Below are 23,621 nucleotides of genomic sequence, written 5' to 3'. Positions count from 1 at the left end.
TGGTGGTTTACATGCAGCACACACCACCTGCCAGACGCCTCTCAGGCAGTGGCACCTCGAGTCCGCCTCACGACGACGCGAAGACACAGAAATCACTGGGAATGTATATCGGGAGAAACTGTGGTCGCAAAAACAACTGCAGAAGAAAACGCTGAGGGTTCTTTAAGTTGTGCTCAGTGTTTCTGTCAGCTGATTTGTAAACGCTTAGTCATCACAACGTGGGACAGACATTGGGAGGGATGATTATTTATTTCCTCCCTCTAAGATGTATGGTTTCACTGCAAGCCAGGGGGGAAATGTTGATAACAGATGGAGAATAACATGTGGGACAATACTGTGACGTGCAACTATTCATGAACAAACTGATTTTAAATGTCGCTTGTTGAGATTCATAATTCACCTTGAGCTACAAATGTTTCCAAGTGGTATATACATATATGTATGAAAGAAAACAAATCTTTTATGCAGCAGTTAATTCAATTTAATCATAGAAGCACAAGGCATTAACATATTTGTATGGGTTTCTTTTTTTTAATCAAATAACATTTATAAAACTATTGTGCAAAACAATGTCCTTTTTTATCTTCTTCAAAGGCTCTGCACCCGTGGATAGTCATAGTCCTCTTAAATTAGGAAATATAACAAGTATGCATAATTTAAACAGCAAGTTGTAAGCTTATACACTATATATACATTTTTACACAGACCTGGATTTTAAGTGCCCCTTACTCAATGATAAAGAACAAGGCAGCTTTTACAATCAGCAAGAAAATCAACAGGCTGTACAGAGGAAACAACAAAAACAAAACAAGCAATGAGCCGTTGCTGCTTGGCAGATTCTTTCAAAGGAGCGCTCCCAGACATTTGGCTGTTTTAAGGTGTTACGAAATGACCAGTTTGAAAGGGCATTTGAAAAATGTGGACAGGACAGGACTGTACAAATGTTAACAGTAAAACTTGTTGAACATGCAGTCTACCAGCAAATCAGAACCAAAAGATCACAGAAACACAAAATAAATACAATAAAGTTAATACATTTCAAGTTATTAGCCGACCTTCTAGTCGAGAGATTCGCCGTGAAAGAATCCGTCCTCAACAAATCAGGCTGAATACCTTTGACCTACAGTATATTCTGGTGAAATAAAAGACTTTTGAAATACAGAGAAATCAGAAATGTCGACAGGCCGAATAGATGTAAACACCATGTGCTGACTATTGTTGACAGTAGTTCATGCCATCTTTGTGCATTACCACACTTTCAAATATACGGCTTTGTAGTTTTCTTCAACAGCCGTTCTACATGTGGAATCCCGTACGTCTGCTGGGAGTAATCTAGTGCTTCTCTACTTCGCTCACATACAGCAGATGGTCCTCTGGAGATTTCCCGTGGCTCTTGCTGAGGTGAAGCTTGATGGCGTGCTTAGTGGCAAATTTACGGACGCAGAGCTGGCAGCGGAACACGCCCCCATTACTACTGCAGTCGTCTTGTGATTGCGGAGACAGGAAGGACTCCAGGGGCACGAGTTTCTCAGAGAGAGTGTGGGAGTCCCTGGCAGTCTGTTTCGGGGACAGCTTGGCCAGGTCCCTGATTCTGAACCCGAGGTGGGCTTCCAGGTGGCATATATACGCCGCCGGGGTGCGGATCTGTGAGGCGCAGTCACTACAGAAGAATATAGGTTGACCCGAGTCCAGGTTCTTGAGGAACTTGGTTCTGCCAGTTCTCCTCAGCTGGTACTTGACGTTAGCCAGCCAGTGACTGATGGTGGTCATGGAGAGGCCTGTGAAACGGGACATGTGCATTCTCTCCTGTGGGCTGAGGTCGTTGATGATGTACTTCCCCTCGGACGTCTGCTTCAGGCTCGAGGCAAAGTGCGCCTGCAGGAGGAAGAGGTGCTGGGGGTTCCAGTTGGAGTGGCGGCCTTTGCGCTTGTGGCCGTGCAGCGACGCGTCGTCGTCGTCGTGAGCGGCGCCCACGATCTCCGCTTTGTCCGTGGCCCGGGACCGCGAGGGAGGCTTCGGGACGTGGTGGGACTGGGTCAGGTTCCTCAGCATGTCCGAGATATCCGACAAAGCGTTTTCATGCAGGGGGCTGCTGGATGTGTAGGGAGAGACCACCGTTAGCTTCGGAGTATACAGGGAGGCGGGGGAGATGGAGGACGCCGTGGATGAAGGGGTCAGGGGGGCCGAGCCCACGGAGCCCCCTCTTTCACTTTTCCCTTTCGTCAGGTCCATCGGCTGCTCGTCGCCGGGCTGGCAGAAGCTATCATCAACGACACTTTCCGGCTTTTTGGTTTGCGAGGGAGGAGCGGCCACAGCAGCTCGCTCAGCCATGCTCTGGCTTAGCCTGGAGAGCAGGCTCAGGGGATCTTGGTTTGGCAAGGAGGGCTTGGCTGCTTTCCCCAAATGAATGTTCATTACTGACTGAAGAGCACTTAGAGGGTTGACAAAGGGCTGCTCTGGAGGAGTATGGCCAGTGATAATGGCCGTACTGCAGCTCAGCGCAGAGGCGAGCGGGGATTCGACTGCTCTCTCCGTCCTGGGTTCGGCTTCCGGGGACGCTCTGTCGCCACGGCTTTCCCTGTCGTTATTGGCTGGCGTGACCGCCCCCCATTCCCGGGGGGAGTCCGCCTCTCCCCCCTTGTGCGAATCGCCAGCCTCGCTGCTGCAGGGAGAGGGGCGGCGCTCCATCTGTGGAGACAACTGCTTCACCCGTTGCTCTACTTTTGCGACTTTCTCCGTCACTTTTTTCACCAAATCCTCCATCGCCTGGAAGTTGTTGCAGGGGAAGGGGGACGACTGACTTAGAGGTGGGGAAACGAGGGGCTGGTTCTTGGCCAGGGAGGACAGCACTCCGTCGCCTCCGTTGAACAAGAACTTCAGTGGGGAATTCTTTTCCATGCCGCCCTGTTGGTGCTTGAGGGCACTGGGGAACTGGTAGGCTGCGTGGATGCTCGGATAGCCCCCCCAGCTTGGACTCCCACTCTGTGCCTTGTTGATGGCCGACGTCACAGTGTTTTCCAGTGATTTGAGAATATCAAAGCCACCTTTAGGGCTCTCCTTCAGATCCTCTTCGGTAAGATAGCTGTACTTCGAGACGTCATATTTTTGCTCCTTCTCGGCATCCTCCTCCTTCCCAACTGACGACGCAACTCGCTTCTCGCTTCTTGCAGCCTCTTGCTTGGAGCACTCCTCCTCCACCTCCTCCTTTTTGATATCTTTGAGAGGAGGGGAGGCAGCGGGGGGACTTGTCGTAGTTTGAGGAGGCGGAGGAGAGAAGGTGGAGGGTGCGAGTGGGACAGATTGGACCCTCTGTTCAGTCGGTGTGCTAACCCTAACAGGGTTGGAGGAGGTGGCCTCAGGAAGTGTTTTGATTCTCTTCCCCACAGAGCTGGTCACCCTCAGGAAGTGTCCCGTCACCATCATGTGGGTTCTCAGCTCTTGCAGTGTATTATGGGAACTCCCACACTCCATACACTTGAGGATCTGAAATTTGTTGGCTTCAAACTGCCAAGTGTAACTGGCACCGTTCTGGTGGCCGTATCGGCTATTAGGGGTCGTGTAGGGGGAGGGTTTCTGTGGGGGTTCACCCGGGTCTGCCTGCGGGTGCTTAGCTTTGGGGGTTCCCTCTCGAGAACGCGGCACGGCCGTGATGTCCAATCCCAGAAGCCCCCTTTTCTTAGAAGACATGATTTTGGCTGCCAAGGGCGCCATGGGCTCCTTCAGAGGCACTTTCTGGTAGTGTTTGGTCTTGATCATGTGGACGCTGAGGTCCTGCAGCGATTCAAAGGAGTGGCCACAGTACATGCACTTCAAGACTTTCTGGGCATCCTCCTTCCCCTCCATCTCCATGAGGGATCGCTTGCGTGGCTTGGACCAGCGCTTTGAGCCACTGCCTGCCTTGTCGTGGTTGTCGTCGCGGTAGTGGCCTGTATCGTTCATGTGAATGGTCAGCTCCACCAGGGTGTCGTAGGCGGCGCTGCAGCCCTTACAGCGGAACTTACTGGCCCCGGTGAAGATTGAGCCAAACAGCTTGGGGTTTTGCCTGTGCAGCTGGACGGTACTGAAGAGGCTGGGCTCAGACTGCGCCGGGTTGCGGCTCTGGGGAGTCTGCTGCTGCAGCGTCTTTGCCACCGCCGACTGGTGCCAGTCATAGCTGCCGCTGCTGCAGCTACTACTCGTGCTGTTGCTGCGAGCTGGCTTCTCGGGCGGGGTCGGCGTCTGTTGGGGTGTGGAATTAAAGTTCAGCGGTGACCACAAGGGGCCGGTCAAGAAGCTGGAGTATATAACCTTCATTTGTTCCAAGGTGTCCATGCCGATGGGAGGTGTTTTAGCGTCACCGTTTAGAGGGGCTGTGACCAAGTTGCCCTCGGCTTTTCTCGAGGGACTCTCAAAGTCTGAGAGACGGTCACTGGTCTCACTCGCATGGGACTCACTGTCCAGCTCTTGTCCGGAGAGCTCTGCCGCTCCAGCTGATTCCTGGTCACATGTCTGCTCCTTGGCAGGCCCTTCGCTTTGCTCCACAAACTCATCTTTCTGGGGAAGGTCATCCTGAGGGGCGGCGGGCAGGTCGTCTGCTTCCGCCTCCTCCTCCGCCACAGCTTGCTCTGTCAGCTCCTCCGGAGAATAGGCTGCGAGGAGAATGGAGACAAAGAGAGAAAGAAAGAGATGAGTTAAATTGCAGGGAGTGAACACGCCATGTTAGAATAACTGGAGTAAAAGTTTCCCCTACTATGTGTGCCCGAGGACTCCCAGGGATAAATGAGCCATCTGTGTGGGAGCCTTTAAAGCTGAGCTGAGAAATTACAGTCATCCCATTTCACCTCATCAACCGTTGAGGTGTTATTTTCCTCTAGGCGAGCCTGTATTTATATACTACCCCAGCCACACGGAACTTATGCCTCCCCTCTTTTCACTCCTTCTATTGGAGGAAAACAAAAAAGAAATATCTTGGCAAAAACATAATGCGCCATTTTATTTATCTCAGGGCGCAACAGCTTGAAATGAAAACTAAATCTGAAATTAATGAAGCCCAATCTCACTGTGGCATTCTCCTCTGGGGTAATAAATGAGTTGGATCAACCTCCATCTGTCAGTTAATATGTCTGACGCCTCTTCATCTGCCTCTTCTCTGATTACACGCACATATACAGTCCATACAGACACACACACACAAAGAGCATAATCTTGAAGGATTTCAAGAAAGGGATGTCAGACTTTTGTTGATGAAATGCTGACATGGTGAAAAGACATCGTACGGTATGATCTGGACTGAAGGGAGTTCATTAGTGTCTTAATATGTAGAAAATAGCCAATACTCTTCTGTTCAAGCTGCATTCTTAAAAAGAAAATCGCAACCGGTCTAAACAGGCGTTGAATGTCATGTGAGCATAATGCAAATACATTTCTCTGATGCGAAAAAAATGAAATGAACAAAATAATGAGGGAGAAAAAAATGAGACAGAGGGACGATAAAGTGCACGAGGTGAGAATCTGGGTGCGTCAACATGATGGCAATGCATAAGCGATCTGTCACTTTGCATGTTGCTGCCCACTGCTTACATGGAGAAAGATGCACACACACACACACACACGCCTTCAGTGTCACCATGCCCTCCCTCCTTTCTTGTCCACCTCACTCACGAAACCGTTCAATTTGAGGAAAAATAAAATAAAAAATCTCTGAAAATAGCATTTGGCCCGTGGACTGGTCTCAGTGGTCTGCGGTCATTTGGACAATATTGTAAACAAAGACAAATGCCATGGAAAGAAGCTGTAGGTTTACGCTTTTATAGTTTGGGCACTCATACAATGGAGCTTGGGCACGTGGACACACACACACACACACGCTGTGACTAAATCCACCGCCCCACACACTCACGTCCAGTCTAAACAAAAATGTCATAGCTGAAATAACTCTCATTTCCAGTGCTAACAGCCAATCTCTAGGCAGCCATGCGGCTGGCGCTGGTCTGATTTGGGCCCTGGGGGCACAGTCAGCAGGCAGCCCCACTGAGAGGCCAGCCTAATGGAGACCTGGCAGGTGCAGACCACTCTCCGTCCTCCAGGAGATTTGGTTTGTCACTGGGTATCCATTACCTGCCATTCTCCGCTGATAGGCCCCGACAGCCCTGATCAAAAGATGTCGTCGGGCCCCAGTCCGCTTGGCAGTCGGTGGCATGTCGGTTGTAAAAAAGGCCAAGCAGGGTGTAAATAAAATGACATGATCATTTCCCCGGCCCCTCATGTTCTGGACACAATTATGATAATGTGGAGAGGAGGAGGGGTCTGGGAAGATGAAGAAGGGGCGAGGAGCTAAATCGCTCGCGCTCGGGCAAACACGCAAGGTGGGGCTCTCACAGCTCCGGCGACGGCCCACACCCTCTTTCCTTTACTTTCTCTTCCGCTTCTCCTCTTTAAGGTATTCGTGTCGGACTCTCATTTCAAAAGAGGAAATCCAGCTCGGATGAGGTAGTTAATGTGTGCGTGTCCTCACTAGCTGGTTACGGATGTCAGCTCGCATGAAGGCGAGCCCGCCACGCCGCTTGACCAAGTTGTCAGGTCACCTCTCTTATTCCACATATTTCTTCACATTGTCTCGCTAGTTCATCAAACTATTGCCACATCTCATTTCTTGTCATGTTTATCACGTTTGTAAACCTTCCCAGGGCTCTTCTCTTAACGTGCTTGTAAATGTTTGACATTTCTCACTAATAGAGCTGCGGCCCTGTAGGTTGTTGTTCATTTGTCATTAAGCCTGGATAGCACACAGAGAGGGAGAGAAGCCCAAAAGGACCAGCTATAAAGTCGACAGAGTCTAGCCATGCTCCCAGGCAATTTAAAATGCAAAACAAAAACCATTATGTCGGAGCACTATCTGTTAATTTAATCCCCAATGACTGATAATCCATCACACAGGGCGACAACCACATCCAATTATTCTCCCTGGCTTGACTGACAACAGAGGTGATTTATCAAGCTAATAAAAGGTGATGAGAGTATAGAGGCTCCCTTAGAATATAAAAAAATAAGGGGATTATAAATACAACAATACTCTTGGAATGCAGTCTTAACTAATATCTAAGCAGATGCTTTAGGGACCGACGTATGAGTTTTAAAAATGTGTGTGTATGCAATATGCATGTGAAAGAGAGAGATCAAGCGTGTGTGTGTTCATGTTATGATAAAGTGAGCTGATGCCATGTGGGGGAAAGACAAGAATCATTAGGTTCCATGATTGATTCCTTAGGGTGGGGGTGTGGTGTGGGTAAGAAGGGTAGGAGGTGCACTTTCACACAATCAACATCTCAGTCACGGCTCACACAGAAATAGAAAGAACACATTCGCACAAACACAAACGCTGCACAGAGAACAAGTCTCACATGAAGATACACACACACACAAAATTCACCTTAAGATACACAGCGTCATATGCACACCCCTACGCAATTATAAATAAAGCTAGTCAGACAATAGCTCAACCCCCCCCCCCCCCCCACACACAGCCCTCTTCTCTGACACACTCGTACATGCACGTAGACACGAGCGATGAGGAAAGACAGGGACATCTTGGCATGCAGGAGGCATTCCTGTGGAGTATCATTTTCATAAACATAAGGGCCGCAGACGAAGAGGGAGAGATCATCTGATAGAAATACTGCAGTGCTGCTCTGACGATCAGGAACAACAGACAGGGACGGCCGCTGATGAAGCAGGAAGGTGCTGTGGCAGAGCCTCTCCTTCCCTCCGTCCCACGGGCTACATCTCCCCCGGCGCTGCCGAATACACGCTCGGTTTTGGATGCTGCATTTTTAAATAGGTTTCGCATGCACACGCAATAATAAGAAGATTACAAAATAATAAAAAATCATTAAAATAAATCATGCATTTCTCAAGTTAAAATCTATACATTCCTGTTTTTGTTTTTTTAGAGTGGTGAGATTATCGCAGCTCGATTCAAATAGATTTGAGTAACGTTTAGTGAATGGGATGTTTGCAGGAAGTGCAATCCCATACCTTTTCATCAAGGTACAACAAACTCCTTTTCTTTAATCTGTCCCTTGATACACACACACACACACAGTGCATATTCCTGCTCTGGTCACTACAGCTGGGAAAACAGTCTGGGAGCTCGATCACACCCAACAGCAGCGGGGTAAACAGGATGCGTCATTGGGAACTCTACCTGTGTCTGACCCTCGGACTCGAACGACCGCTCGGTCTCTGAAGCCACAACCTCGCCACAGGTATCATGATACGGAAAAAAAAGGCACGAGTACAATATTTACTTTTTTTCCCCTGCTATTGAAAATAGCTTTGGTGGCTGTTGGGCATTACTGTTTTTGAAATGGTGGTGCAAAAATATGCTGGGAAAGGGATCTGTTAAAATTCAAACAGAGTTACTACCATGTTAAATAATGTGCAACCTACTTCATAAACCAATGGAATGGATGATGAAATTCAATGTGTGTATATTTCTGTGCATTACACGTAGAGAAGAGAACGCTTATTTAACAACCTACCGTTTTTTGTGTGCAAAAGCATTGTTGACAAGGGTTCCAAGGCTTGATTACCTCTCTAGTTAGAAGTATAATCACTGTACGCATAGAGAACTGTACCGCACACAAAGACGCAACTGGGATACAGGGAGGGGAGAGGAAATGGTCTACATGGGTGGTCCCTTCAAGCTTGCTGTTACTATTACAAAAAGGTTTTATGGTTGTTCAAAGACAACAACAAATCAAGCAACAGGAACAAAGAAAGCACAGAGGGTGCAGTCTATTGTTTGTAGTTTCAAAAAGTATACAACAATGCATGGCAATTGGATTTTAGACACAGCGATGCATTTATTTTATAGAAGATAACTTATAAATAAAGTGTATTATTATTATCCAGTTGAAGAACAGAGGAAAGGAAGACGTGGTTGCCAAGACATTTGTTGGTTGAGATATCTGAAGTCGGCCGGTGAGCGGATAGTGGGGAGAGAGCCACGCCGTCTCGCAACAGGACCAGTCTTTGACATGTGTACAGTATTTTAACCGGACCATGACGCCCTTAAACCAACACAGCCCCTCAGCGAGGGGGCTCTTACAGACAGGAAACAGTTCGAGAATGTTACAGGACAGGAAGTCACCTCCGTCACAATTTTTTTTTTAAACCAACCACTCACTCAAGTTTCCCAGCAGCCTAAACTCTTTAAATAGATTCGAATAATTTAGTCCAAAACAGCCCCATTCTGTCAAAAATAGCAGCAGATCAGTAACATACCTAAAATGCTCCTCTGTTGCACACATTTGTCAAAGCAACACACTCAATCAAACTTAGCTCTCTCCCTTTGATCCTTACAGCCGGGCTGAAAGTCTCACCAGCAAATACGTAACAGGTGATCTGCGGCCATTTGAGAAATGAACACGTCCCGACACAATTCGCTGCGTTTAAGATACGACCCGAGAAGGCCATCTTGTGCTCTTCGTTTTCTTGGGGTTTTAATACATAACGCCGCTGCTCCAGAACATTGTGCTCATGTTACAAGCGATTGAGGATGTCTCTGTCAGTTTCTCATTTGTGTGTGTTCTCTACCCCCTGATGGCATTGTGAATACATTGTGTCCGCCGATTGTAGTGCAGGATGTGTGATATGGGAGATGGGAAAAACAGAGAGATCATTCTGGCCCCAGGCAAAGCTTGGGGCTGAACCGTGTCAATGCACATAGTAAGAGGAGAGAGAGAGAGAATAGATTCAACCCTCAGCTGATTGTTGTGTTATGAGTGGACCTCTAAGCTGCCAGCTGCACGTGCAGACCTTCAAGACCTGAAAATTCATCTCGTTTATCTGACACGAGACGAGCCACAAACACATAAAGGTCTCCCGTTACGGACTCTAACGTAGCCGAGAACGAGGTGACGCATAGTCCCAGTCTCGCTTTTTAACTTGACGCAGCCACAATAAGCGATAAAAAAAAAGGGCGACAAACAAAGAGCAAACAGCTTCCACAGGTGCAGAACCAAGGGCAGCAATGAGGATCGGCAGGCGGTGCGGCGACGTGCACACAGAGCCTATCTGGGTTGATGATGTGTAGCCAGGCGGACTTCCTGAAACTACATCTCTGCCTCCGTCTTTCCATCACTCTTTCTTTCCCTAGGCGTTACTCAGGCGGTCCCCGAGCAAAGCTCCATTTAACAGAACAGAACTACTGTTCATTTGCACATTCCTCAAACGGTTTAGGCCTCATATAAAAATGTTGTTTAAAAAAAAGGTCACGAGGCTGTGTAAATATATTACTCTTGGGCTTTTTTTGTAGAGACACAAGAATTGCTCAGACCACAGCTTTACGGCACACTCAAAAACACGAGCTTAACCCGTACAAACATGAACATTTAAAGCCAATCATCTTCAAACATGTCAATTTAAAGTCAATAATCGAAACTAAAACTAGTGAACAGTCTAACTTAATGCAGTGGGTCTCCCCCCCCAGAGTAATCAGTCTGGCGTTGGCGACCCCTGCTTGTTGTCCAATGTGCTCCAGGCACTGGGGCTTTGGATTGGTTTAGTGTTGTTTTCTCCCCCCCTGACCCGCCGGAACCCCCCCCCATCACAAACACTCGATAAAACCTCATCTAGGGCGAGTTATAACCCCCTGTTAATACTGCTGACAAACGGAATATATATATATTTTTTTTGTGGTGAAATTAACTGTTTTAGGCATAATCTTTAATCAAATAAAAAAATTAAAAAACATCACAATACCCAACAGGTTCTTGTGTTATTGCTGGTTCAGTTTAGGAAGAATATTGTTCTCAAAAAGGCAACTTAATGGAAATGTGTCACTTTAAAAAAGGAAAAAAGAAAAAAAAGGTACATTTAAATAAAGAAATGCTAATAAGCTACAATGGTAGGGATATTTTGTTTATTCAAATGTATTGGTTTGTTTGTTGTTTTAAGAGCACATCCACACTAATGTCTAAGGCATAAGGCCGGTGTCAAGGCCGTACAGGTGTCTGATGATTTGATGTTGTTGTGTCATTGCTTTATGAAAAAAGGTTAAAGAAAGGTACAATTGTATCATGCAACATTGGAATGTTGGGTGGGGACAAAAAACAACAACCTTCATTTAAGGTTTGTGCTAGAACACACATTACTTGGAGGCCTGAGCTTGAGGGTCTAAACACGGGTTACTGCAGTTCAACAACACAGGACATGTCTAAAACCAGGCCTACTTCAGGTCCCGAGTAGTAAAGAGATGACACCATGTCGGGAGGTCAAACTGGGGATACAGTTAAGAACAAAGGAATGGTTCACGTCTGACATTGGGATTACGTGTGTGGCTTGGAGCTGGAACAAAAACTGGGAATTTGCGTAAAGTTGAAGGGTGATGGGAATGAAGTCGAGGCCTGGGAGTGGGACAACCGAACCCCTCTCACAACACGCAGCTGCTGCCATGATCGCCTAGCAACGAGGAGGTGATGGACGCAGCCTGAAGATGGATGACCACCATAAATCACAGTAGTGAGTAGGAGGAGGAGGAGGTAGGAGACAGAGAGAGGGAACCAGAAGTGGACGATAAACAAAACAACTGATTTTTTTCTCTCCCCCTTTTCCTTTTCTGTAGCAGCGGCGGCGCTGGCCTTCCCTTGACCTCTCACTGTACTCTGTTATTCATGATTGTTGTGGAATGACACAGGGCAGGGGACTCTTCTGGGCAAATATTAATGGAAACTTCTGGGTAATCATTACAGCCAGTTAGATTGGATCCAATGGATCATTTCATAATGTACAATTGCAATAATCGCCAGCGAGGCGTCTACGTGCCCTTGAGGTTTTTTTTTCACGATTCCAGTAACTTAAAAAAAAAATGATGAGAATAACGATAGAAGATACTTTTCAAAACCGCAACCCTCCAGGCAAGGCAATCGAGGTAGTGTAGTTGCGGGATAAACATCCCTAGGCTATCTGATTATGGCCTACTGCTGCGGCACTGGTGTCTAGTAACACTCAGAGAGAGCGCTCAGCCATCCATCACACAGTGAGTGTCTGTCTCAGGCTTTCCACCCTGCTTCTTCTCGTCCTGGCTCTCCAGTTACAGCCGTACACGGCCGGCCTAAATAATATCCTTCATGATAAATGGCACTATAAGCCTGGTATCCATCATTAATCTGATTTTTAAAGAAGCATCCATCTTGGAGAGAGCCTGTTAGGGCCACGGGGGAGCGGAGCAGCTCGGGTTCATTTAAAGGCCAGGCTGCTGCATGAGTGATACCTGTCAGCCCTGCTCATCGGGGAGCAGCACACACACACACACACACACGCCATATGGCCACATGTATGCACGCACACAGACGCCTATATGGCGCCCCTATATAAGTGTTCGTCAGGTATTTTTTTTACGAGTAAACAATACCAACAAACTTGTTGGACTTTGTGTACTCACAAAGCAGATTTCTCCTCTTCATTCAGACATCGTCTCATCGAAGAACATTCTGTCACTCATCCAAACACAACTCGGTGTAACTCAAACCGCCCTGTCATCTCGAAAAAATCTCCCCTCCCAAATGCTTCTCCTCGAGGGTTTCGGGAGAACTCACTCTTCCCTGGAACGAACGTGCGCACACACACACACACACATACTTTCCCAGCTCTACATTGACTCTGCACCTCATTCCTCTCCTTCTCTTTGTTTCTCTCTGTCTAGTTATTCCCCTCTTTCACTCTCTCTTTCTCCTCCTCTCTGCCCCCTATCCACCTCCCTTCTCCATGTGTCTGGTAAAGCCCGTTTGATAAATGACACACGTCACCGTGTCAGAAGCGAAGGGTGGGTCAGTGATAAATGACTCTGTTGAAAAGGAAATCGGCTCTGGCATGGCCAGGCTATTCTCCTCCTGGATTGGGTTTCAAGACCCCTGAAGACCGGAGCAGCCCAGTTTTCCCCCCTCGCCGGAAAAAAAAAAAGAGCACACATCCCACCAGGCTCCAACGCTCGCTACCTCTAGGAGTGGGAGACGGAGCGAGGGAGGTGGGGTTGGAGGGATCCAGCCTGTCCCAATTGTCGCTACAGTGCAGCTGCATCTATCACAACAGCGTTGGGGACTATTTTTACAAAGCCTCCGACTCAGTGCCCAGACAGCAGTCCCGGCTGAAAGCACGGCGAGAGCTGAAAGGGAAGAGTGGACGGATAACGGTTTTCTATTCGTGACACTACTACAGCACTTAAACTCCTCTTTCTCTCCCGAAGCCCAACCCTATGGCTTGACATCTGCCAAGTGTGTGTTAAAAAGGAGAGAAGGCCCATTCCACCGCCCCCGCTCTTCGTCTCTTCATCGTCCCCACCACCAGCACCTCCTCCTTCTCCTCCCCCTCTGCCCTTTTTTCTCTCTCTTACACTGTCTCCTTCACTCACTTGCTGGCAGGGTGGCACTGTTATCATTACACAGGCAGGATTTATGGAGTCAGGGCCTATGGCAAAAACAAAAAGGCATCTGTCAATACCTGTGGGAAACACTCTGTCAGCCTTCCTCCTCCTCACAGCCTCATTAGGTATGCACTTATCAGACACATAGATCACAGACGTGACTCAACCTCACCGGAATCCAACCGCAGGACTTTCATTAGCAACAACGGGGCCTGCAAGGCCAAAACATTTGCCGCACTCGCACCTGCAAACGTCGTCAGCGGAGGCGCATTGTTGTTAAAGCTAGCCCGACGCTGTCGGACGAACAATTGAGTCCCAACTCGTGCTCCCCGCTGTTTCCGTTAAGGGCATGCTTTTCACACACACACAACAGGAACGCTCGCAGATGGAAAAAAAGAAAGAAAGAAAAAACAGCTTTCGTTATTTCACTTGCCGCGTTTACAACCCAGTCACAACATGTGTCTGCAATGTGTGCTGTGAATGCTCGTATCTTCACCAGCGTCAACACTGCATGTGTGTGTGTGTGCTTTGTCTAGTGTTCCTGTGTTGGAGTTAAAGTGCGCTGTATAGGTGGTGTGCAAAGAAAGAGAGAAAGAAGAAGAAGTAGAGGAAACATAGCCAGGCCTAAAGAGCCAAGAGAATTATGGCCTGACTCTGGCAGGTGGTCTACAGTTACAATTCCTTTCATCACTAACACAACAAATCAGAAAGTTCGTGCCCACACACACACAGCGCGCGCACACACACACATATATGAGTGATGGCTGCCATTCTGGCAGCAATAATCCTGACCCTGCAGAAACAAGAGACTGTTGTTGTGGAGCCTGGTCCAAATCAGAACCGCCCTCCCTATCCCCCCGGACCCCTCTCCTGTGTCACTCTCTCTTAGACACACACACACACAAATGATCAGATTATGACAAGGCCTGACAGTGCACCGACACATGCAACACACTGGACACTGTAAACACACTGGCATCGTTCTGCAGAAACACTGTCCAGGTTCGACATTCCAGTGAAAACAGCCGCGTCTTTACCCACACGTCGTTAAGCCGATATCAACTTCCTGTTAAGTCCGCAGAGTATTTTAACTTTCTGGGGCCTCTGGGCGAAGCTAATCGGCAGCCATGAAGGAAGCGGGTCTGTATTTCCACAGCTGGGAGAGTCCCTTTCCCGTGTTTGCCGGGCTGTTTACATGGCCAGCTGCCCTCGGTTGTTAAGAGCACTCAGACCTGACCCAGGTAGGCAGGCCCATTTGTCACCTGCAGCGGAAAATTGAGTTACGGCACAACCAAAGGCGAGCGGCTCTGTGTAATATCAAGTTGATTACATCAAAGTGGTGGCAAACCTCATTGGGCCGGGCACCCCGAGCTTGTCATCTCCAATCACAGGGCCTGTCAGGACTCCATCAGCCTCACGGCTAATTGGACCAACGCTAATGAAGCAGGCAAAACAAGTTTTGTACTGTGGAGGGAGAAACCCTCTCAGAGAGGAAGGAAAGAGAGAGAGAGAGAGAAGCTGAGAGACTGTTGGAGAGACAATGAGAGAGCAAGGCAGTTTGTGTGCGTGTGAGTGTGTGTGTGTGTGTGTGTGTGGGGAGGGGGATAGATTTTTCATGCAAGTCTCAAGGTTGCAGTGGGCTGACTCTCCCCCTAAGTCCCTAATCAAGGCCCATCATCTGTCATCCTTTTCTTTGCTCTCTCTATCACCATGCTCTGTGCTGCAATCAATTCATCATCACCCTTTGTGTGCCACTGAACAGTTGACAACTTTATAACTTGCAGCTGCACGGGCTGACTGACAGGGGTGGAAAGGGAGCATGAAGGGAAAGAAATGAAGAAATGAATAGATGAATGAATGAACAAAAGTGCGGTTTCAGGGAGAAAAAGTTGTTTTCTAAAAACACAAAACGATCTATATTACAGCCCTTTATTCCCTTCCGTCAACAGAGAACCAGCAGTGTGGCGGGGAGGAGAGGGAAGAGGAGGAGATGAAGACTAAAAACATCCTTCTCACTGATCTGAAATCAGAAAGCTTTCAGTCATTCTTTATGTGCTCCCCGCGGCCACTCTGAGCCAGTGAGCATGTACATTAGGCCGGGGCATTTTGATGAAATAAAAGCCCAGGCCAGCTTATGGCTAAACAGAATGGGAGCACTCACTCAGCCTGTCTCTGATTGACCATTAAAGCCATTGATGAATGGGCCTGTCAGGGGAGAGACAATTAAATCAAACATGAAACAAAGCCGTTGTGACGGCCCGGTCTGACAGAGCAAACCCATTCCTCCCCTCCATTACATAGCACACGGCTCCTTTTACAACCTCTAACCCACTCCTCCCGCCCCCTCTACCCACCGTGTGTATGTGTGTGTGTGTGTGTGTGTGTGTGTGTAAAGTGAACAAGTGAGCATGTGCACATGGGAGTGTGATGTTCTCTGCTGGAAGTGTGTGTGTGTCTGTTTGTGTGTGTGTGTGATGTCTCACTGTTAAACCACTTTGTCTCCCCCCCACCACCCCCCTTCTTTCACTTTTTCGTTAGTCAGTTGACCATCAGAGAGAGAGAGAGAGAGAGAGAGACTGATTGAGTGAGTGTATGCAAGAGGGCAACAAAAAAAGTACACAGGGCCTTTCAAAGTGGTTCAAACGTGACGTCATGGGCCTGCAGCACATGGTGGGAAGTGATTTTCTGATGCAAATCGGGAAGGATCAGATCAAAGCAGGGCATGACAGCCAATCAATCAACCGTCAAATCAGACATGGCAACTGTCGATTATGACTCCTTCCAGCCCACGAAACCCCATTGTCTCTCTCAAATTGTTTATCTTATCCCGAGAAAAGGGGGGGAGAGAAAAAAAAGAGAAAAAAACACTGGAGGTAGTTTTTTTCTTTTTTTCTCCCCCTCAGCTTGCGTAAAGAAGTTGTGCTCTCGGATCAAATGCGCACAAAGCCCTCATGTGGCCCTTATGGCACGCCTCGGGCTCTCCGCGTCAACAAAACGCTGCACACGTCCCCGGGCTGTGAGCCCGCTCCTCGTGACGGGATCCGCTCACCGACAGGGATTCAAGTTGGAACAATAGGAAGCGAAAGTTTACAGCAGGAAACTCGCCCGTCGGGATTACAGTAGCTTCTCGGGGAGTGCGGGGCGAAACACGCAGATTGTTGTCTCGAAACTGTCCATCCGCTTTCATAAAGCACACTGTTCACACGAGCTGCGCTACGATAACAGCCCCGAGTGACAAAGCGAATCGTTAGAAAGCAACACCAAAAAAAAGGAGAAAAAAAAGGGAGAGAAGACAAAGTGGAAACGGAAATGCAGTGACTATAAAGTGAGCTCTACAAAACAAAGGTAACATCCGCAGTTGTGTGGTAGTAAAGCGTTACAATGGAGACACATACCTGCGGCGCGCTTGGGCGCTTCTTGTTTCCTCCGCGGCATGTTTATTTGGAGGGGATTTCCGTGCAACTCTTCCTTCTTCTTCTTTTTTTCTTTTCTTTTTTATTTATTTATTCAATCGCCGTATCCGGGAAGATCCACCTCTACTCAGAAAAGATTCACGCCTTCGTGCGGCGGACTGCACAACAGACGGGGAGCCCGATGGAGAGGGAAACTAAAAACCATCGTTACGGAATAAGCAGCCTGCAGGAAAAGTCAGCGGAAAAATAAATAAATAAACCGAAGGGGGGGTTTAAGGGGGGGGGGGGTAAATATATATCTTTTTTTGTTGGCGTGTGCGTTTGATCGCGTTGAGAATGTCAGCGGTGAGAGCCAGCGTCCACCTCGGCTGCCTGGTCTGGCAACAGGCAAAGTTGAGGGATAAGAGAGATGATCGCGTCACTCACAGCAGGAGAATGGGCAAACCCACCGCGCCGTTAACTCGTTACTTCTCGCGGAGGGGCGGACACCTCGCGCGAGTGTCCTCCCACCTCCGCGTCGCATGTGAATCACAGCGCACGAGCTGTTAGTTGATTGTTACAACACAGCGGGCGGATAATTAGCAGCGAAACCACAAACAAGCCCAATAACATTCCAATAAAGTCCCCAGATATGTGACGTCATCTACGAATTGAACCGTTACCACATTTCCAGTTGTAGTCAGTCATGTTTATATAGAATACATGCTAAAGATATTATTATTATGAGTATTATATTTCTGTGTTTAGATTATATATATATATATATATATATAAAATACATATTATTATATATTACTGCAATGTCCTCCATTATGTATATACATATATATATATATGTATATACATATATATACAACTATATATTATTATAATATATTACTGCAAAGTCCTACATTTCATATATATATTATATTATATATATATTATATATATAATATATTACATGTCATATATTATATATATATATATATATATAATATAGGACTTTGCAGTAATTGTTTCTAATTATTATTATTGGTCTTTAAAATAATTTTAAGTGATGATCATTGAATATCGACTAAACACATTTGTTACAAGCTCGGCGTCAATATGCAACAAAACACTCGCCCACTAGTCATATTTTATTAAATGTCACACATTTCCAAAGCTTTTGTTCAGGTTCATGATAATAATTAGATTTGATTAGTGCGATAACAAATTGCATTTTAAGGCCCAATTTATCACAGATGTTTATTGTTGTGAAAGTAAAACATTCCTTTGTACCTGATTTTTTTACAGTTGCTCAGATTAGATGGCATATAGCACACATAATGCACAGAGTAGCAAATGTAAATGTAAGGTGTATTTAAAGAAAACAATCAAAAATGCATGCTGAACAATAAACCAGCGGGTTAGTATGAGAAATAAGGGGCATGTTTTTATTTAGAAAAAGGTAAACAAAATAATAGAAAATGTCATGTAACTATTACAGTATATACAGAAACCAAAGTATATAGCCTAAAATAAAATGAATTTAATAATAAGATCAAATGTAGTGTAACAAATATAGTGAAATACAATTACTTTTAATAGCCGATGGTAGATACACGCATCATCTATCTCCTAACTAGTGCAACAATCTGTTAAACAACCCCCTCACTACCCCAAAATGCAAACATGCCTGAGGCCCTGTCCTCGCTAATTTAATGTGAGCAGTTAAATGTTAGCTTTCATCACAGTAAAAGCATCACTTCTCCCATATATCCACATTAGGTAGAGATCAAAGCCAGTTCAAGGAAGGAGCGCTAAGTCTTAGTGCCAAGGTAATGAGGTTTTTTTTCTTCCAACACTCGTCTTGCTTTTTTCTCGAGCCAGCAGTATCTCTGCTGAGTGGGATGGTCCCGGGTCACCCCCTGAGCCTCTGATGTGTTCTGACCCCTGCAAGCAAAAAGACGCATACAAATACCAAGACATGCTGCGTGTGGGTGCTCAATACTGCACACATTATGCACACACACACACACACACACACACAAACACACACACACACACACTAGAGAGTGTGCAAAGTCAAGGATCTGTTCAGTCTTTCAGATACAAATCTAAAACCTATGCACACACAAATGGAAACATATGCACTCCCTTTTTCTCTTTCTTCCTCTGACACACACACACACACACACACACACACACACAAAAGCATCCTCACTCAGGGAACAAGAATTAAAGACCTCTCTGATCAGGGCTCGCCCCCGCCTCCCCGTCTCTAGGAGCATAGAGGCTGGGTCCCTGTCACTTTAACAACATGAAATTACAACCCAAATGGGATGTCAGGGGTTAGCAGTGCCTCTAAGAGAACTATGTGAATATATTTCCTCCTATGGACTTGCCCCTACCATGACCTCCCCCCAGGAACAAGAAGTAGCCCGGTGATTGGCGTTTTTACAGCCAAATTTAAGCGTCTTGCAGGCCGGTGGAGGTAGAAGGAGAAAGCAGCCGTTCCAAAATTAGTGAGCCATCATCATGACAGAAAGTAGCGGGGACATGGTGTCATCCAGCTACTGTATCGATTAACCCATAAATAGTCTTATGGCCTCTACACTGTGGCTCTCCCTCCACTGTAAATGGAAGTTATCTCAGCTGTGCATCTGTCTTGCTTTGCTCTGTGCATTAAAACCGTGACATCGAGACGCGGCGACCTGGTTGGATGTCTCCCACATCATGAGAAAGAAGACGTTATGTATATAATTAGTGTGATGCAAATTGTATCTTGGTTGTTTTTCGTGCTTTACCACTATTGTGCCAATGAAGAGTTCAACTAAATGTGTTTGAATTCATATTAAATAGTGTGTTACTCCATTGTTTTAGGAAATGCAATTTGATAAAATATGTGTGGATACTTCCAAAAAATTATTCTGAATCTTTTTTTCGAAAGTACTGTGTATGATTCCGGCTGATATGTCGCCCCGTCACATTATTCCCTTCTCCTTGATCTTGACACCAGGATTATCATAAAAGAGGAGCGTCTGTCACGCCGGCACTGATTTGCACACAAGTTCTCCCAATCAATCTCAAAGTTTCGATTAAAAAGCATGAGCTGCCTCTATTTCTCCATTGAAATCTTTCAATTTTATAGCTTCCAGAACACTCAAGTATTCATTGCGCTCTACTTTTCGCTTTCAACCTCTCTGCAGGAGGCAGGACTCATGACATCTCTGTATGCTGCTCCTATTCACACCGCTATTCAGCCTTCAGCTGTGTGCTGTAAGCGATCCCTCAACACCATCAGGTCGCTCTTATTGGCATGACGGGCCGGTCCAGAAAGGCAGCGCAGTCGCCCAATCAGAGGGCCGCTCTTCTATAATCTGGCAAAGCGTTGGCTGCTATTCTCAAAACAAAACAATGCTTCAGAACACAACTTAAAACACACATACAACTGTTTGTCTGTGTCTGTGTGTGTGCTCGGTTGTCTCATCTGTGTATTCATGTGGGCACGTTCATGTGTGGGTGTGTGTGTGTGTGTAATGCATGGCCCTGTTGAGAAGAGTGATTGCTTTATTCCTGCCATGTAGGTGCTATGGGGGCCAGGGCTGTGTCTTTGGGCAGCTGTATGGATGGCTTGAGGAGGTCTCCATCATTCATAAAGCACACTCCTACATGTAGAATTGATCTAGCAAAGAAACAGGGTGGCAATAGCAGTTCATCAGTCTTCCCCGACCACAAATCACTCGGAGGTGTCTCCCCCGGGGGAGAGGTGACACCATTGTCAGTGTGGCGGTCCCCTCGGACAACAGAAGGGGCAGGGCAGGAACTCTCGCTCATACGGTGGCCCCAAAGTGTCCGGTGAAATGTGAACAGCATTTGAGTAAAATATGCTGTGTCCGTAGTGAGAGCTCCAACAACATCTGCACCATAAATAATATGCAGAAAAAAAAGACTATTACAAGTACTTTGGCTGACAATGCAGCTAAACCAAGCCATAAAAATAAATAACAGGCTGGTTCTATTATCTGTTTGAATGCACGTTTTCGTAATTTATCATCACTGTTTAGTGCATAGAATAGATGTATTAGAGGAAACATATGATTCAAAAGGAGAAATAGGCACAATTGCTATATTAACTCTCATTTTTCACAAATCTGATTAATTTTTAAAAATGCACCTAGACGCCAGGCGCGGAAGTCAAACAGGTTTTATAAAGGATGCATAATTAAAGCTACCTTTACTCATAGTGTTTAATATATGCATCTCTGCCTATTAATAACCTAGGTCATTAATTTGTATAAATCAGCTATGTATGGCACAGAGTAATTTCCACTCCTGTAAAGAGAATTGGTGAGATGAAGCTCTTGCCTTTGGCCTTGGGTTGCACATTACACTCATCTTACATTAGGGCACATGTTCCTCCTGTTCCTCCTCCTCCTCCTGCTCCTCCTCATACCAATTGGACTCTGTCATTGATCTTCATTCTAAAATAATCTCTTATCATTTCTCATTGTGAGCCTGCAGAAAAACCTTTTCCAGATCCCAATTCATTAGCTTCACACTGAAAATAGAAAAAGCTCACGGAAAGGTGGAAATGTGATGAAGGCTCGGAGTAAGCTTCTTTAAAATATGTCCGCCGATCCACCTTAAACACTCATGATCTTTCTTTAAGCTTTTGACATGCTACATATTTCTCTTCGGGGGGCATTTGTGCCCTTAAGCATGAACTACCCACAATAAAAAAATACTTTTCTGCTATAGGGGTGTCACTCTCCTCAGTTGTCGACCCTTTGCCTCTGTTATCAAGCCGTATAGTTCAGATTTCAGTTCATGTCTTCATTAAAAAACATTAACGTTCACAAACTGAACGGGTCGGGCATTGAGAAGGTCCCCTTCACATCTCTCACCGCCTCTCCCCAGACAGCCAACAAGCAACTCTTTCCCAATCACTGTCCAGAGGGGAAATGTGTGAGACCAAAGATAATTTTCTTTCTTTCAAATATAACTTTGTGCTAAATTATTATGAACAATCTGTTACGGTTCATCCTTTAGGGGAGGTAGATGAGTCCACGCCATTTCAATTAGTGCACTTCTGATTGTGGAGGCAGAACTCCGACGATTGATCAAGTCTGTCTCTCTTCCTCTCTTTCTCTTCCTCATTGCCCAAAAGACCCTTTTTAAATATTCAGGTAGATTATGAATGGTTACACCCACGTCTATTTATATCTCCTTTATTGACAGTATTACATTTATATGGAGTCAAGGTGAGGGATTTAATTCAAGACTCTTGCAGAACTGCTGTGAATATTTAGAAGACTGATTAAAGGACCGATGATTTACATGATTAACGCTTTTTAAGGTGGAAAAGTTGATTCAGTTGTAACTCTATTCTGGATTTGCTGCGTTTTGCTGGTATTTGCAATTCTGAGCAAAATCAGGGATATTTCAATAAAGCCGAGAAGCTATGGTCTCACCGAGTGACTAATAATTGCGGTGTTACCTTATTTTGGAAATTCAAAGCTCCGTCTGGCACATCGCTCCCCTGATGTCACGTCAGTCTGCTTAGTGCTGTCAGCTTGTGTTTGAGAGAGGGCTGATTTCTCTCTTTCCCCTTCCCTCTCAGGCGGGGAACATAAAAGGGAGGATGTTTATGATGGACGGGCAGCTTTTTAAAGAGAAGCATCACAGGGTGTTGGATGGGAGGGATCCGATTCAGGAAGGCTGTGATGTGACGAGACAGACAGGAACATCCTTCTCCCCGTGTCGAGATGTCAAGCAGGGGGAGTCTTAGCAGAGTCGACAGTATCATCACTCTCCCAAGTGAGGCAAGAATTCGCAGGGGAGGAGAGAAGTAAAGGGACAGTGGTGCAGAGCGGGCGTCGTCTCCGGCGCGTTGGCCTGACGTTCGTGTCAGGTTGAGCTTTTCTCTTTGTTATCTCGTACCTGAGCGTATTCTTTGTTACCTTGCTCGTATTGTAGTTCTGGAAAAGATGTGTTTTTGCATGTAAGTACCACATGTACTCTTCCTATTTCTGTACAATAATAACACTATTTGTATCTGTAAAAAAATAAGTAAAATATCCCAAACTGGCACATCAAACTGATACTGTGTGTGTCTGTGTGTGTGTGTGTGTGTGTGTGTGTGTGTGTGTGTGTGTGTGTGAAGGAATATTTAATAGGTTTATCAGCTTTCTTGCAGAGAATTAAATGAGGAGATTGATAGCAGTGAATTTATATTTCCCAAATGCCGAACTATTGCTTTGAGGGTATAACAACAGGGAAGGTGGCATAAAAAAAAGTAATACTCTGGATATAAATTGTCCTTGTTTTATTCATTCTTTTCATGATAAACCACGGGGAGCTTGGAAACAGATGCACTGTTCAACTTTACATGTATGGCTCGCGTCCGTGAGCCCATTTGGTGAGGTGCTTCTTCCTCTTGAATTACGGTTTTAGAAATAATCTGCATAAATTTACACCTTTTAAAAACGTGAAGGTTCTGTCATTCTCCTCCTCTTCCTCTTATCCTGTTGGGTAATTAGCCTCTGAACCCCCTGGGCTCGTGCAGGCGTGAAGATTGAAGGACAGAGATAGTTTAAGCGACGGATTTGTCATCGAAATTTCTCATCAGCCTGAAATCTTGAGGGCAGAGCTCCCAATTTATTACATTATAGAGCACGTCTTGTAGCACTATCACTTATGAAGGCCGTGTCAAGCAGAATCTGGCGTCGACTGTCGTGCCAACTCCATTTACCTGGGTTTTACATCGTGCCCCTTGACTTCGCCATGTGTGGAGAATCACGAGACGCCGGTGATGGGCAGTAATTCCCTTGCCTATATGA

At 46.1% G+C, this 23,621-nt stretch overlaps 1 protein-coding gene across 1 annotated transcript; it reads right to left on the bottom strand.

Moving 5' to 3' along the window:
* Nucleotides 1-507: 507 nt before the first annotated feature.
* Nucleotides 508-17,207, bottom strand: tshz3a (teashirt zinc finger homeobox 3a). The gene is made up of 2 exons (XM_056417423.1): nt 16,798-17,207; nt 508-4,628 (listed from the first exon to the last, which is right to left on the bottom strand). The coding sequence occupies exons 1-2, from the start codon at nt 16,835-16,837 to the stop codon at nt 1,333-1,335; spliced, it is 3,336 nt and encodes a 1,111-aa protein (XP_056273398.1). The 5' UTR covers nt 16,838-17,207; the 3' UTR covers nt 508-1,332.
* Between the last annotated feature and the right edge of the window lie 6,414 nt (nt 17,208-23,621).

This window comes from Pseudoliparis swirei, chromosome 6, assembly GCF_029220125.1.
Source record: "Pseudoliparis swirei isolate HS2019 ecotype Mariana Trench chromosome 6, NWPU_hadal_v1, whole genome shotgun sequence".
NCBI classification, from domain to species: Eukaryota; Metazoa; Chordata; class Actinopteri; order Perciformes; family Liparidae; genus Pseudoliparis; species Pseudoliparis swirei.
Note: the sequence above shows the minus strand (reverse complement) of the source record. Positions and strands in the feature narration are given on the sequence as shown.